A 12,878-nucleotide genomic window follows, 5' to 3' on the forward strand; every position below is an offset into this window, starting at 1 on the left:
ATGTAAACAAATTTGTCCACAAAATGTGAGAGAAATAAGCTTTTTGTGTGTATGGAAGATTTCTGGGATCTTTTATTCCAGTTCATGAAACATGGGACCAACACTTCACATTCTGAGTTTATATTTTTCTTCAGTGTAGGTCTAAAGTATGATGAAGATCTGAGAAGTCAGTGGTATAACTTTGATAGAAAGATGGATGATGTGGACAGGGTTAAAAAGTATTTGTAGCCGGAGCGGTTATAGATTAGAGGACATGATTGATGAGCACACATGTCAAGTAATCAAAACCTGGGTTTAATTTAGCACCATTGGGGATCTTGTGTTTAAGCCCAACACTTTTTAACAAGCTTCGGTTCAGACACAAACAATAACTTCATTTAGTTCTCAGACTGAAAATAAATTACTGGGGAAGATATAACTTAATTTCCTGCGTCACGCTGTGCGTTTCTCAAATCTAAATCTCTCGCATCCCCCTCCAAATGGCCGAGCTAATCTCATCATCTTTCACTTTTTTAATGTATTGCAATAATTCAGCCGTTGCCAGCTTTTATTTTTTAATAAATAAGGGCTTACTGACTGTAGCATGGGGCCATAAGTATTGCTCATATCCCACAAGGACAAACAGAAATGAGTGTGGGCCAATACACACACAAGTGTTATACGCACTTCAATACCTCCATCTATTGGTGCAAAGTCAAAATACAGCCTAAGCTCCCTTAGAATACTACAAGGCTGAAAAGGCTTCTTTTCAAGCATTTACAATACTGCAGACCCTGAAAAACAGCCTATACATTGTCTACACAGTGCTGGAAATAATGCGTACCAAAGGAATCAGCCATTTAAAAAGAAAAAGGGTAGCCTCGTATGCATACTGTCTGAGCTGTAGCCAACTCTTGTCTTACATCATTGCAATGATGGGCCATAATACTTGGCTTATACTTTTTACACAAAAAACGGTACTTGAAAGACCCTTTGGACTTTGTGATCGACCTGGGCCGTGATCATTTGTGCAGCAACGGAAAAGGTTTAAAAACATTTTGCAACAGACAACGAATAGGTACGTTTGTTATTGGAAAAGTCCAGGTACAGTCCCACCTTGTTCCAGGCCGTCTTTTTGCGTTTGGTGCCCAGTGATAACGACCCTAAACTGGCTGCCATTGCCTTCTGAAGGAGAGATAGAAGCAGCCCGGCGCAGCAGGGTCTATTTCTAGTCAGACCCGATCTCCGTGGTGATCTGTGGTGATTCAACAATCACATGCAGGGACCTTCAGGGAATGGACTTGACAGGGCGCCGGCCGCGTCCTCGCTATCCACTGATTTATGTACGGAAAGTTGTAAACGAGGCCTGCTAGGAGAAATGTTTTATTCTTTCGACTGAATTACATAATTGAGGCCCTGGCACGTTATTATTTCCAAGCTTATGTCAGGGCCATCTCCCCCCTATTATCTTTCTCTCAGTCAGTCACTTGTAATGGCCCGACAATCTATCATCACCCTCCACCCTTGACCTACCCGTGACCCATGGCTCCGTTGGCAGGCTTGACGATAAACGTCTTCTGCTTGCGTTTCCGCCGCAGCTCCTTCACGTAGTTCTGAAACTGGGTGTACTCGGCGGGGAAGATCCACGTTTTGGGAATAAAGCTGTACTCCTGAGGCTGGCTCTTGATCATTCTGTGTGCGGGGAGAAGAGAAAGGGAGTGGGGACAATAAGAGAAATAAATATCTTCACTGTAAAATTGTTTATATAACAAACCCCAAAGTTTGTATAATGCTTAGCCAATTACTAACTAGTAACCAACTTAGTGGTGTAAAAGAACAGGAAAAGCACTTACTTGGACATATTCCTTGCCAAACAGTCTTTCCGGCAAATCTCCCCCATCCCAGGGAAATGGTTAATTCTCTACAGAAAAAGACAGGCAGAAATAATAATGTTTTTGAGGCCATTGCGCCGTTTACTTCCAACTTCGCCCCCAAAATTGTAACATTAAAGAGAAAACCCTGATGTGAGATTACAATGTTCTGACATTTATGCCCAATTACAGACTCAAAACAAAAGGTGACTGTTAGACGTTTCTTAATCTTTATTTGGTTTACCCCATCGTTTTTAATTTAAAACGAAAAAAGACGATCAATCTTTACTCCAAGGGGTAAGGTAATTGGTTGTGCATCGGAGCTCCGGCAATTGTAGGCAGTGACAGATGAATGAATTGCTTTGAATGTGGGAGAGAGAAAAAAAAAAAAAGCCTGGGTTTTCTGTATTCTTTGACCAAATGAGGTTGAACAGGGGCGTTAATTAGGCTCGTATGAACTGCAGCTTGACAGCAAACTTTCCAAGTAAATCACAGAACGAGAGAAAGAAGGAATGAAGAAAATAAACACGAACACGTGTGTGAAAGGAATCCGTGATCATACATACGAGACAGATGTAATTAGGTGCTCTGAGATTTGGAAGAAATCTCACAATTAGGCTGAAAGCTGTGCATGTGAGAGGCATCATGAGTGAAAATCAAAACCGTTTGTTCAGGGATTCCTTTTATTCTCCATTTTTCTGATGTAAGCTTATGAGACTATTGCATCTGAAAGTCTAATCATTCTAGTTATGCAAAGTATGTAGTGATACTTCCAATTGCCACAGAGAGACATGTTGAGCATATACCCTACAGAAGTAATGTTCAACCAGTTTTGTTCCAACCTACACTTCCTGTATCTTCACTTATCAATGCCTAATTCCCTTTGACTCTGCAGTGCTTTAATCGATCATTACTGTCCGGGGTAATCAAATAGCTGATTCCGAAGATGGATGGCTAGCACATGGCGCTAGCTGAGGAGGTCAAGTTCACACAGCAGTGAGAGCTCAAATGCAGTTGGGGCCATTTTCAAAGGAACACAAAGACCTCTGAAAAACCTTTGTTACTGTTTTGACTGAGCATCACTGTTGATGTCTCAGTTATTTACGAGAGAGAGAGAGAGAGAGAGAGAGAGCTTCTGTCTCCAACGAAGGACCTAGAGCAGTAACTAGATCTTCTGCACAGATTCTGTCAGACTTAGGCCCTGACAGTTAATCTCAGGAAGAGAAAAATAATGGTGTTCCAAAAAGTGTCCAGTTGCCAGGACCACAAATACAAAATTCCACCTAAGACAGTGTTGCCCTAAAGTACACAAAAAAACAATACCTACTGTATCTCGGCCTAAACATTAGCACTTCAGGTAACTTCCACAAAGCTGTGAACGATCTGAGAGGCAAAGCAAGAAGGGCCATCTACGGAAGGAACATAACATTTTGCATCCCAATTAGGATCTGGATAAAAATACTTAAACAGTTATAGAAACCATTTCCCTCTATGGATGTGAGGTCTGGGGTCCACTCACCAACCAAGAATTCACAAAATGGGACAAACACCAAATTGAGACTCTGCATGCAGAAATCTGCAAAAACATCCTCAGTGTACCACGTAAAACAACAAATAATGCATGAAGAACAGAATTAGGATGTTTCCCACAAATGATCAAAATGCAGAAAATAGCAATTAAATTCTACAAGCACCTAAAAGGAATTCTCAAACCTTCCATAACAAAGCCCTCACCTACAGAGAGATGAGCCTAAAGAAGAGTCCCTTCAGACAGCTGGTACTAACACAAACAGACCCCACAGAGCCCCAAGAGAGTATACAGAACATAGCACTATTTGGTAAAAGACCATATTATGGCAAGAACAGCTCAAGTAAGCAAAGAAAAATAACAGTCCATCGTTACTTTTTAAGACATCAACCATCAAGCGCTATGATGAAACTGGCTCTCATGAGGACCGCCACAGGAAAGGAAGACCCAGACTTACCTCTGCTGCAGAGGATCAGTTCATTAGAGTTTACTGCACCTGAGATTGCAGCCCAAATAAATGCTTCACAGAGTTCAAGCTACAGACACATCTCAACATCAACTGTTCAGGAGACTGCGTGAATCAGGCCTTCATGGTCGAATTGCTGCAAAGAAGCCACTACTAAAGGACACCAATAAGAAGAAGAGACTTGCTTGGGCCAAGAAACACAAGTAATGGACATTAGACCGGTGGAAATCTGTCCTTTAGTCCAAATTTGAGATTTTCAGTTCTTTGTGAGACGCAGAGTGGGTGAACGGATGATCTCCGCATGTGTGGTTCCCACCGTGAAGAATGTAAGAGGAGGTGTGATGGTGCATTGCTGGTGACACTGTCAGTGATTTATTTAGAAGTCAAGGCACACTTAACCAGCATGGCTACCACTGCATTCTGCCGCAAAACGCCATCCCATCTGATTTGTGCTTAGTCCCACTATCATTTGTTTTCAACATGACAATGACCCAGCACACATCCAGGCTGTGTAAGGGCTATTTGACCAAGAAGGGGAGTGATGGAGTGCTGCATCAGATGACCTGGCCTCCACAATCACCCGACCTCAACCCAATTGAGATGGTTTGTGTTGAGTTGGACTGCAGAGTAAAGGAAAACCAGCCAACATGTGCTCAGCATATGTGGGAACTCCTTCAAGATTGATGGAAAAGCATTCCAGGTGAAGCTGGTTGAGAGAATGCCAAGAGTGTGCAAAGCTGTCATTAAGGCAAAGGGTGGCTACTTTGAAGAATCTAAAAAATAAAATAGATTTTGATTTGTTTAACACCTTTTGGTTATTAAATTATTCCATATGTGTTATTTCATTGTTTTGATGTCTTCCCTATTATTCGCCAATGTAGAAAATAGTCCAAATAAAGAAAAACCCTTGATTGAGTAGGTGTGTCCAAACTTTTGACTGGTACTGTTTGTACAGACTCAGTGAGCATGGCCATGCTATCGAGAGAGACTGACATAGCCTGTCTTCTTTTGAGAGCCAAGTCTGTCTATGTGCACACTGCCCACAAAATGAGGTGGAAACTGAGCTGCACTTTCTAACCTCCTGCCAAATGTATGACCATATTAGAGACACATATTTCCCTCAGATTACACAGATCCACAAAGAATTTGATAAAAAAAATCCAATCTTGATAAACTCCCATATCTATGAGATGAAATACCACAGTGTGCCACCACAGCAGCAATATTTGTGACCTGTTGCCACAAGAATAGGGCAACCAGTGGAGCACAAACACTGTTTATTTATTTTCCCTTCATTACTTCAACTATTTGCACATTGTTACAATGCTGTACATAGACAATAATATAACATTTGAAAGGTTTACTGTTCATTTCTAATTGTTTATTCCCCTTGTTTAGATTATTTTGTTTATTGTCTATTTCACTTGCTTTGGCAATATAAATATATGTTTCCCATGCCAATAAACCCATTGAATTGAATTGACGGACGTCAGCAAGACAAAGGAGCTGATCGTGGACTACAGATAATGGAGAGCCAAGCACGCCTCCATTCACATCGGCGGGGCTATAGTGGTGCGGTTTGAGAGCTTCAAGTTCCTCTGTGTCCACATTACTACAGAATGATCATGGTCCACAGACACCAACTGTCATGAAGAGGGCACGACAACGCCTCTTCCCCCTTAGGAGACTGAAAAGATTTGGCATGGGCCGTCAGATCCTCAAAAAGTTCTACAGTTGCACTATTGAGAGCAGCGTGACTATTGAGAGCATCTTAACTGACTGCATCACAGCTTGGTATGGCAACTGCAAGGTGCTACAGAGAGTAGTGCCTACGGCCCAGTAAATCACTGGGGCTAAGCTCCCTGCCATCCAGGAGGTGTCAGAGGAAGGCCCTAAAAAGTCAGACTGTTCTCTCTGCTACCACACGGCAAGCGGTACCGATGCACCTATTCTGGAACCAACGGGAACCTGAAGAGCTTCTACCCCCAAGCCATAAGACTGCTAAATAGTTAGATAGTTAACCAATAGATACCCAGACTATCTAATTTGAACTCTTTTGACTCTGATACTGTTTATTATCTATCATGTTGCCTAGTCACTTTATCCCTACCTATATGTACATATCTACCTCAATTACCTCGTACCCCAGCACAACGACTCGGTACTGGTACCCCGTGTATATAGCTCTTATTATCATGTCTCTATTATTACTCTGCATTGTTGGGAAGGGCCAGTGAGTAAGCTTTCACTGTTAGTCTACACCTGCTGATTACAAATAACAAAGGTTCTGCCATTATAAAGTGACTGGCACTATGACAGGCCGGCACACTCTTCATGTGATCTGGCTGTTGTACTGGAGGAGCCTGGGGACACAGCAGGGACTCTGACATGCCTTGTCTCCAAACCTCCCCTCCATCTCCTCTTCTCGGATGCCGAAGCAGAGCAGTGTGTAAGCAGCACTGGGCCGTGGGGGTTGAACCAAGGAAACGAGTTAAAGTAAAATCAAAGCTACTTCTTACTCCCCTCATGGTACACTGGCTGCTGCTGAGGCGCTCACCGTGGCCGTTCTCACTTGGTGTGACACGACAGCACCAGGGGGAAACTCTGGCTGGTCCCTGGGCTTGACCAAGAGAGGTGTGTCACTTATTCATAGGTAAGCCAATGATGGTCTTAAAGGATTGGAACTACAATTGTTTTACAAGATATGTTGTTCAGTGGCAAGAAAAAGTATGTGAACCCTTTGGAATTACCTGGATTTCTGCATAAAATGGTCATCAAATTTGACCTGACCTTCATCTAAGTCACAACAATAGACACACACAGTGTGCTTAAATGAATAACACAAAAACAACTACAAGTTTTCATGTCTTTATTGAACACACCGTGTAAACATTCACAGCGCAGGGTAAAAAAAAGTATGTGAACTCCTGGATTTAATAACTGGTTGACCCTCTTTTGGCAGCAACAACCTCAACCAAACATTTTCTGTAGTTGCGGATTAGACCTGCACAACGGTCAGGAGGAATTTTGGACCATTCCTCTTTACAAAACTGTTTCAGTTCAGCAATATTCTTGTGATGTCAGGTGTGAACCGCTCTCTTGAGGTCAATCGGGTTGAGGTCAGGACTCTGACTGGGCCACTCCAGAAGGTGTATTTTCTTCTGTTGAAGCCATTCTGTTGTTGGTTTACTTCTCTGTTTTGGGTCGTTGTCCTGTTGCATCACCAAACTTGTGTTGACATTCAATTGGCAGACAGATAGCCTAAAATATAGATAAACTTGGGAATACATTTTTCCATCGATGATAGCAAGATGTCCAGGTCCTGAGGCAGAAAAGCAGCCCCAAACCATGATGCTGCCTCCACCATACTTTACAGTTTGGATGAGGTTGTCATGTTGGTGTACTGTGCCTTTTTTCTCCACACATAGTGTTGTGTGTTCCTTCCAAACAACTCAACTGTAATTTCATCTGTCCACAGAGTATTTTGCCAGTAGCGCTGTGGACCGTCCAGGTGCTGGATGTTCCACAGCGAACTTCAGACGTGCAACAATGTTTTTTTTTGGACAGCAGTGGTTTCTTCAGTGGTGTCCTCCCATAAACACCATTCTGTTTAGTGTTTTACGTATTGTAGACTCGTCAACAGAGATGTTAGCATGTTCCAGAGATTTCTGTAAGTCTTTAGCTGACACTCTAGGATTCTTCTTAATTCTTAACCTCATTAAGCATTCTGCAAAGTGCTCTTGCAGTCATTTTTGCAGGACAGCCACTCCTAAGGAAAGTAGCAACAGTGCTGAACTTTCTCAATTTAGAGATAATTTGTCTTACCGTGGATTGATGAACATCAAGTCTTTTAGAGATACTTTTGTAACACTTTACAGCTTTATGCAAGTCAACAATTCTTAATCTTAGGTCTTCTGATATCTATTTTGTTCGACGCACGGTTCACATCAGGGAATGCTTCTTGTGAATATCAAACTCAAATTTTGTGAGTGTTTTGTATAACTTTAACCAACATCTTCAATCTCATCTCAATGATTGTACTCCAGGTTAGCTGACTCCTGACTCGAATAGCTAGGGTTTGACATACTTTTTCCAACCTACACTGTGAATTTTTTTATTATGTATTTTTCTTGTCTATATTGAATACAATAATATGTGTGTTATTAGTTTAAGTGTGTGTCTATTGTTGTGACTTAGATGAAGGTCAGATACAATGTATTGACCAATTTATGCAGAAATCCAGGTAATTCCAAAGGGTTCACATACCTTTTCTTGCCATTGTATAATGACAATGGGATAAGCAACATGTGTGTGGAAAGGAAGTAGAGCTGTGTGTCACAAGACTCCAGGATTGCCAGATCTAGCAAAATAATTTAGCCCAATAATCACTCAACCACTTTCTTTTTTTTGCCGCAAGAGAGGAGTGCCCACATTTATCCAATAGGTGTCTCCATAATGACAATCTAAAATTACTTGACCTTGTTCTCTGCATTTTTCCATTTAATTGGTATGACTGGAGAAGTATGTAGCTAAATACTAGCGCTAACTCTATCCCTTAGCTTTCCTCAAACTAAGATAAATCTGGAGTTATTTGGACCTATGATTCATTAGAATAGGTTTTTCAAAAGGTTTTCCAAAATATCCAAGATGGAGGAAAATCTATCATGATGGGTCCTTGAGGCAAATCTGACCAGCATGAGGAAAGACACCTACATATACAGTTTCAAGTCTCTAGGTCAAACGGGGTGGCAGATGAGAGTTTTAGTGAGACCGCTTATAACAGCACCGCCTATAGGACAATCAGCGCCATTATTTTTGACCAAGTTACTCATGGCCTCTAGTTTGTGTGTGTCAAATTAGAAATAAAGTGAACAATCTACACTGAGCATACCAAGCATTAGGAACACCTACACCGAGTTGAACCCTCCCCCTAGGACTGGGCGATATATCATGTTTTTTTTTCGTTATATTCGACTGTGTTTTAGCATAGATATGGAAAATGCCTGTATGGCAAGAATCAAGGTTCTGTTATAATGTTGCAACGTTTTACAAACGCAGCATCTCACTGTCTCTTCTCTTTCAGGGTAATGATTTTGGAGTTGAGTCAGTATGTTGGCAGCAGCCACTCAATGTTAGTAGGTCTAATCATGTCCCAATTGCGTGACAACACGTGCACAGAGGTTATCCACCAATCACAACCCTAGACAGCCTTTCACTAATTGTACCCACGCCGCAGCAGTGTAGCGGCAGTAATAGTTCCACCAAAATGGAAAGTGAGGAAGCCAACTCAGCCTCTCGTGAGGATATCATCAAATCGAATGTATTTATAAAGCCCATCTTACATCAGCTGATGTCACAAAGTGCTCTACAGAAACCCAGCCTAAAACCCCAAACAGCAAGCAATGTAGGTGTAGAAGCACGGTGGCTAGGAAAAACTCCCTAGAAAGGCCAAAACCTAGGAAGAAACCTAGAGAGGAACCAGGCTATGAGGGGTTGCCTCTTCTGGCTGTGCCGGGTGGAGATTATAACAGAACAAGGCCAAGATGTTCAAATGTTCATAGATGACCAGCAGGGTCAAATAATAATAATCACAGTGGTTGTCGAGGGTGCAACAGGTCAACACATCAGGAGTAAATGTCAGTTGGCTTTTCATAGCCGATCATTCAGAGTATCTCTACTGCTCTCTATCATCCCCAAAAAGGGCAGCAATGTTTTTTTCAGTAATATGGAAGTGGTTCGGGTTTAAGAGGTCTGATGTTCAGCAAACTAATGTCCTGTGTAAAACGTGTCGAAAGACAATTGCTTCAAAAAGCAGCAGGACAACTAACCTCTTCCATCACCTGCAACTGAAACACGCGGGGGAATGGGAGGAATGCATGAGACTACGCAATGCCGATTCCAGTCGCCCGATTCACAAAACATCTGCTAAAAGACAAGCTGAACGTTTGATGAGCGAAGACCGACAGGTGTGCATGACAACTGACAGTGGGAGCAACATGATAAAAGCATTTGCGCTTGAACAACTGGATCCGCCTGCTTTGAACACAGACTTCACCTCGCCATCGGTAAGTGTGACATTGGATAATTAAAGTGCAACAAAAAAGTTATGTTCAGGCCAGCTGTAGGCTAATGTGTTAGTAGTTGTGTCATTCTGCCAATCTAACCACAGGCTGTTTTAATTATAACAACATTAACTAAATTAATACATTTTCAATCAAAATGATTATATAAATTACATATTCAAACAGCTAGTGGTCAAACATTCCTAAACAATAGAATAGACATGTGGGTGGGAGGGGGGGGGGTGTTGGTTTGACAGGTCAACTGAATGCTGTACTTGTCACATTATTGAACATGCTGCCATTCTTAGAATCCTTTCTTTCTTCATTCTTTTCAGAGAATGGTGGGAAAGACACACGAGTTGACCGTGCCATTGGGTTGTGCAAGAAGGTGGTCAGTATCTTTTCCTTCAGCTGGAAGAAGAGAGACTCGTCTGTAGCACAGACTGAGCTCAGTCTACACACTCACCAGCTCTCAACAGAGTCCCCAACCAGGTGGGGATCAAGACAGAAGATGATAGAATGAATCCTGGAACAAGAAAAGGCCATAGCCCGAGTCCTGGCCTCAGAGAAGAAAAGCAGGCACCTGCTGCCCAACTATCAGGATATTGATGTGTTGGAGTCAGTGAACAAAGCCATAGGCCCACTACAGGAATTCACTGACATGCTGTCTGGGGAGAACTACGTCAGCGTCTCATAACTCAAGCCTGTGCTAAACCTGTTCAACAGCAGCCTCCTGTAGCCAGAGGAAGGTGAGGGCACGCTCACAAAGAAAATCAAGAGTGCCACACTACAGTCTCTCAACGACAAGTACGAAGATCCTTTCACAGTTGAACTCCTTGATATAGCCTCGCTGGTGGATCCCTGGTTCAGGACAACATATAAAGCAGATGACAAGATTGAGAGCATCAAACAAAGAGCTGTTTTGGAGCTGGTCTCTGCTAGCTGAGGAAAGCACATGTCACCCTGGCACAACTGTGCACCAAGAAGAAGAAAGTGAACCTGTGTCTAAGAAGGGCAAGAAAACACTTGCAAGCTTCTTCAAGAAGACAGTGCTGTCTGGCCCACAGTCAGAGGAGGACAACATCAAAACTGAGTTGTCAAGTTACTTGATGATGTCCCCTGGCACAGACCCAGACAAAGACCCACTTGAGTGGTGGAGGCTCCATGAGGCCAACTTCCCAAGACTGAGTAAGCTTGCTTAAAAATTACTTGTGCATTCCTGCTACAAGTGCCCCTTCAGAGAGGGTCTTTAGCACAGGTGGGAACATTGTGACATGTTACAGGGCATGCCTCAAGTCATTAGACAGGCTTGTGTTCCTCACCAGAAACTTGTGAAGAACAAAGTAAAGGAAGATATTTTGTTTGACAGAATATTTATTATTTTATTTATTATTGTGTAAATTCTTCTACATGTTTTCATTCTTAATTTTTTTATTTGATTTGCATACAATGATGACAGCCTGGCAAGCAGTGTTGTTCATTTGTTTTGCACAAATAGGCCTTGAGGCCTTGTATATTTTGTTATTTTAATAAAGAAAATTCAATTAAGAATTATGTCTTGGCCTTTTTTAATTTGTTTAGAGAAAAACAAGAGAAATCGAGATATATATCGTGAATTGTCCAAACCTCTGAAAAAAATGTAGATATTACTTTTAGGCCATATTGCCCAGCCCTACCTCCCCCTGCCCCTTTTTCCTCAGAACAGCCTCAATTCGTCAGGGCATGGATTCTACAAGGTATCGAAAGCGTTCCACAGGGATGCTGGCCCATGTTGACTCCAATGCTTCCCACAGTAGTCTCAAGTTGGCTGGATATCCTTTGGGTGGTGGACCATTCTTAATACATACAGGAAACTGTTGTGTGGAAAAACCCAGCAGCGCTGTAGTTGTTGACACAAACCAGTGCGTCTGGCACCTGCTACCATACCCCATTCAAAGGCACTTAAATATTTTGCCTTGCCCTTTCACCCTCTGAATTGCAGACATACACAATCCATGTCTCAGTTGTCTCAAGGCTTAAAAGTCCTTAAACCTGTCTCCTCCCTTTCATCTACATTGATTAAAATGGATTTAACAAGTGACATCAATAAGCGATCATAGCTTTCAACTGGATTTGCCTGGTCAGTCTACGTCATGAAAGAGCAAGTGTTCAAGTGTTGTTTGACTATGTCAAGAAAAAAAACATCTGAGAATAACAATAGGTTTCTCAGCTTAGCTGTGAACCCCTAAATATCGGTGAGGTAAGCAAGAATTTCCTTTATTTTTCAGCATAAGACCTGACTAATTCTCACTTCAAACATTGTTTTTAATAGGCTAAATTGCACACTCTTAACATGTGTTCTTGCAATTTGTAGTCTATGACATTTCAGGTTTAGATATGATAATTTATCACTAAGTAGCTTGGATGTAGTGATCTACTTTTCAAAGTAACTAAAGTTAAGTACTATAGTTTAATGGTAGCATTGGTGCAGCTTAACTTCTTTTAGTGTAAAGTAATTGGTACCTTGGTAAAATATATCTTCAGAGTAGCTTCCACAACACCTGTGCGGTTTGATTGTTGTTCTCACATCACTTGTTAGTTCGTTGTTCTCACATCACCTATCATGATGTGCGCACATGCTGCACTCCTCTCACTCATGTGACTCAGCTGCCTGCTGCACCACTTTCTCAACACACACACACGCCCCCCTCTGGCCCGCCCTCTCCACTCACTCACTAACTCACTCAGCAACAGCCTGCCTCACTGCCTGATAGTCAGCATCAGGTCAGTGAAATACATTTATGCTTTTAAATGCCTTGGTGGCTGAGGTGTAATTTAGAAGGGTCCATGCTATCCGGGGTCCTTTGGACGTCCCCACCCCATTAAAGTCAAACTGTAAAATGTTTAAGGTTAGGTTTAGGTAAGGGTTAAGGTTAAGGTAGGGATGTCCCAAGGATCCCATATAGAACTGACCAATTTAGAAGTACCCCAAA

General features: G+C 42.1%; 1 protein-coding gene across 2 annotated transcripts in view; it reads right to left on the reverse strand.

Moving 5' to 3' along the window:
* Positions 1-12,878, reverse strand: part of ttll7 (tubulin tyrosine ligase-like family, member 7) — a 145,886-nt gene that overhangs the window by 78,301 nt on the left and 54,707 nt on the right. Inside the window, exons 1-3 of one of the 2 annotated variants that reach the window (XM_029677050.2) lie at positions 12,409-12,529; positions 1,833-1,900; positions 1,513-1,671 (exon numbers count right to left, since the gene is read on the reverse strand). In XM_029677050.2, the coding sequence (XP_029532910.1) occupies positions 1,513-1,671; positions 1,833-1,879 (206 nt within the window). In that variant the 5' untranslated portion in view covers positions 1,880-1,900; positions 12,409-12,529. Of the gene's footprint in view, positions 1-1,512; positions 1,672-1,832; positions 1,901-12,408; positions 12,530-12,878 lie in introns of those variants that run through there. The other variant, XM_029677049.2, reaches the window with a different exon arrangement.

The sequence above is a fragment of the Oncorhynchus nerka genome, linkage group LG13 (assembly GCF_034236695.1).
Source record: "Oncorhynchus nerka isolate Pitt River linkage group LG13, Oner_Uvic_2.0, whole genome shotgun sequence".
Taxonomy (NCBI): domain Eukaryota; kingdom Metazoa; phylum Chordata; class Actinopteri; order Salmoniformes; family Salmonidae; genus Oncorhynchus; species Oncorhynchus nerka.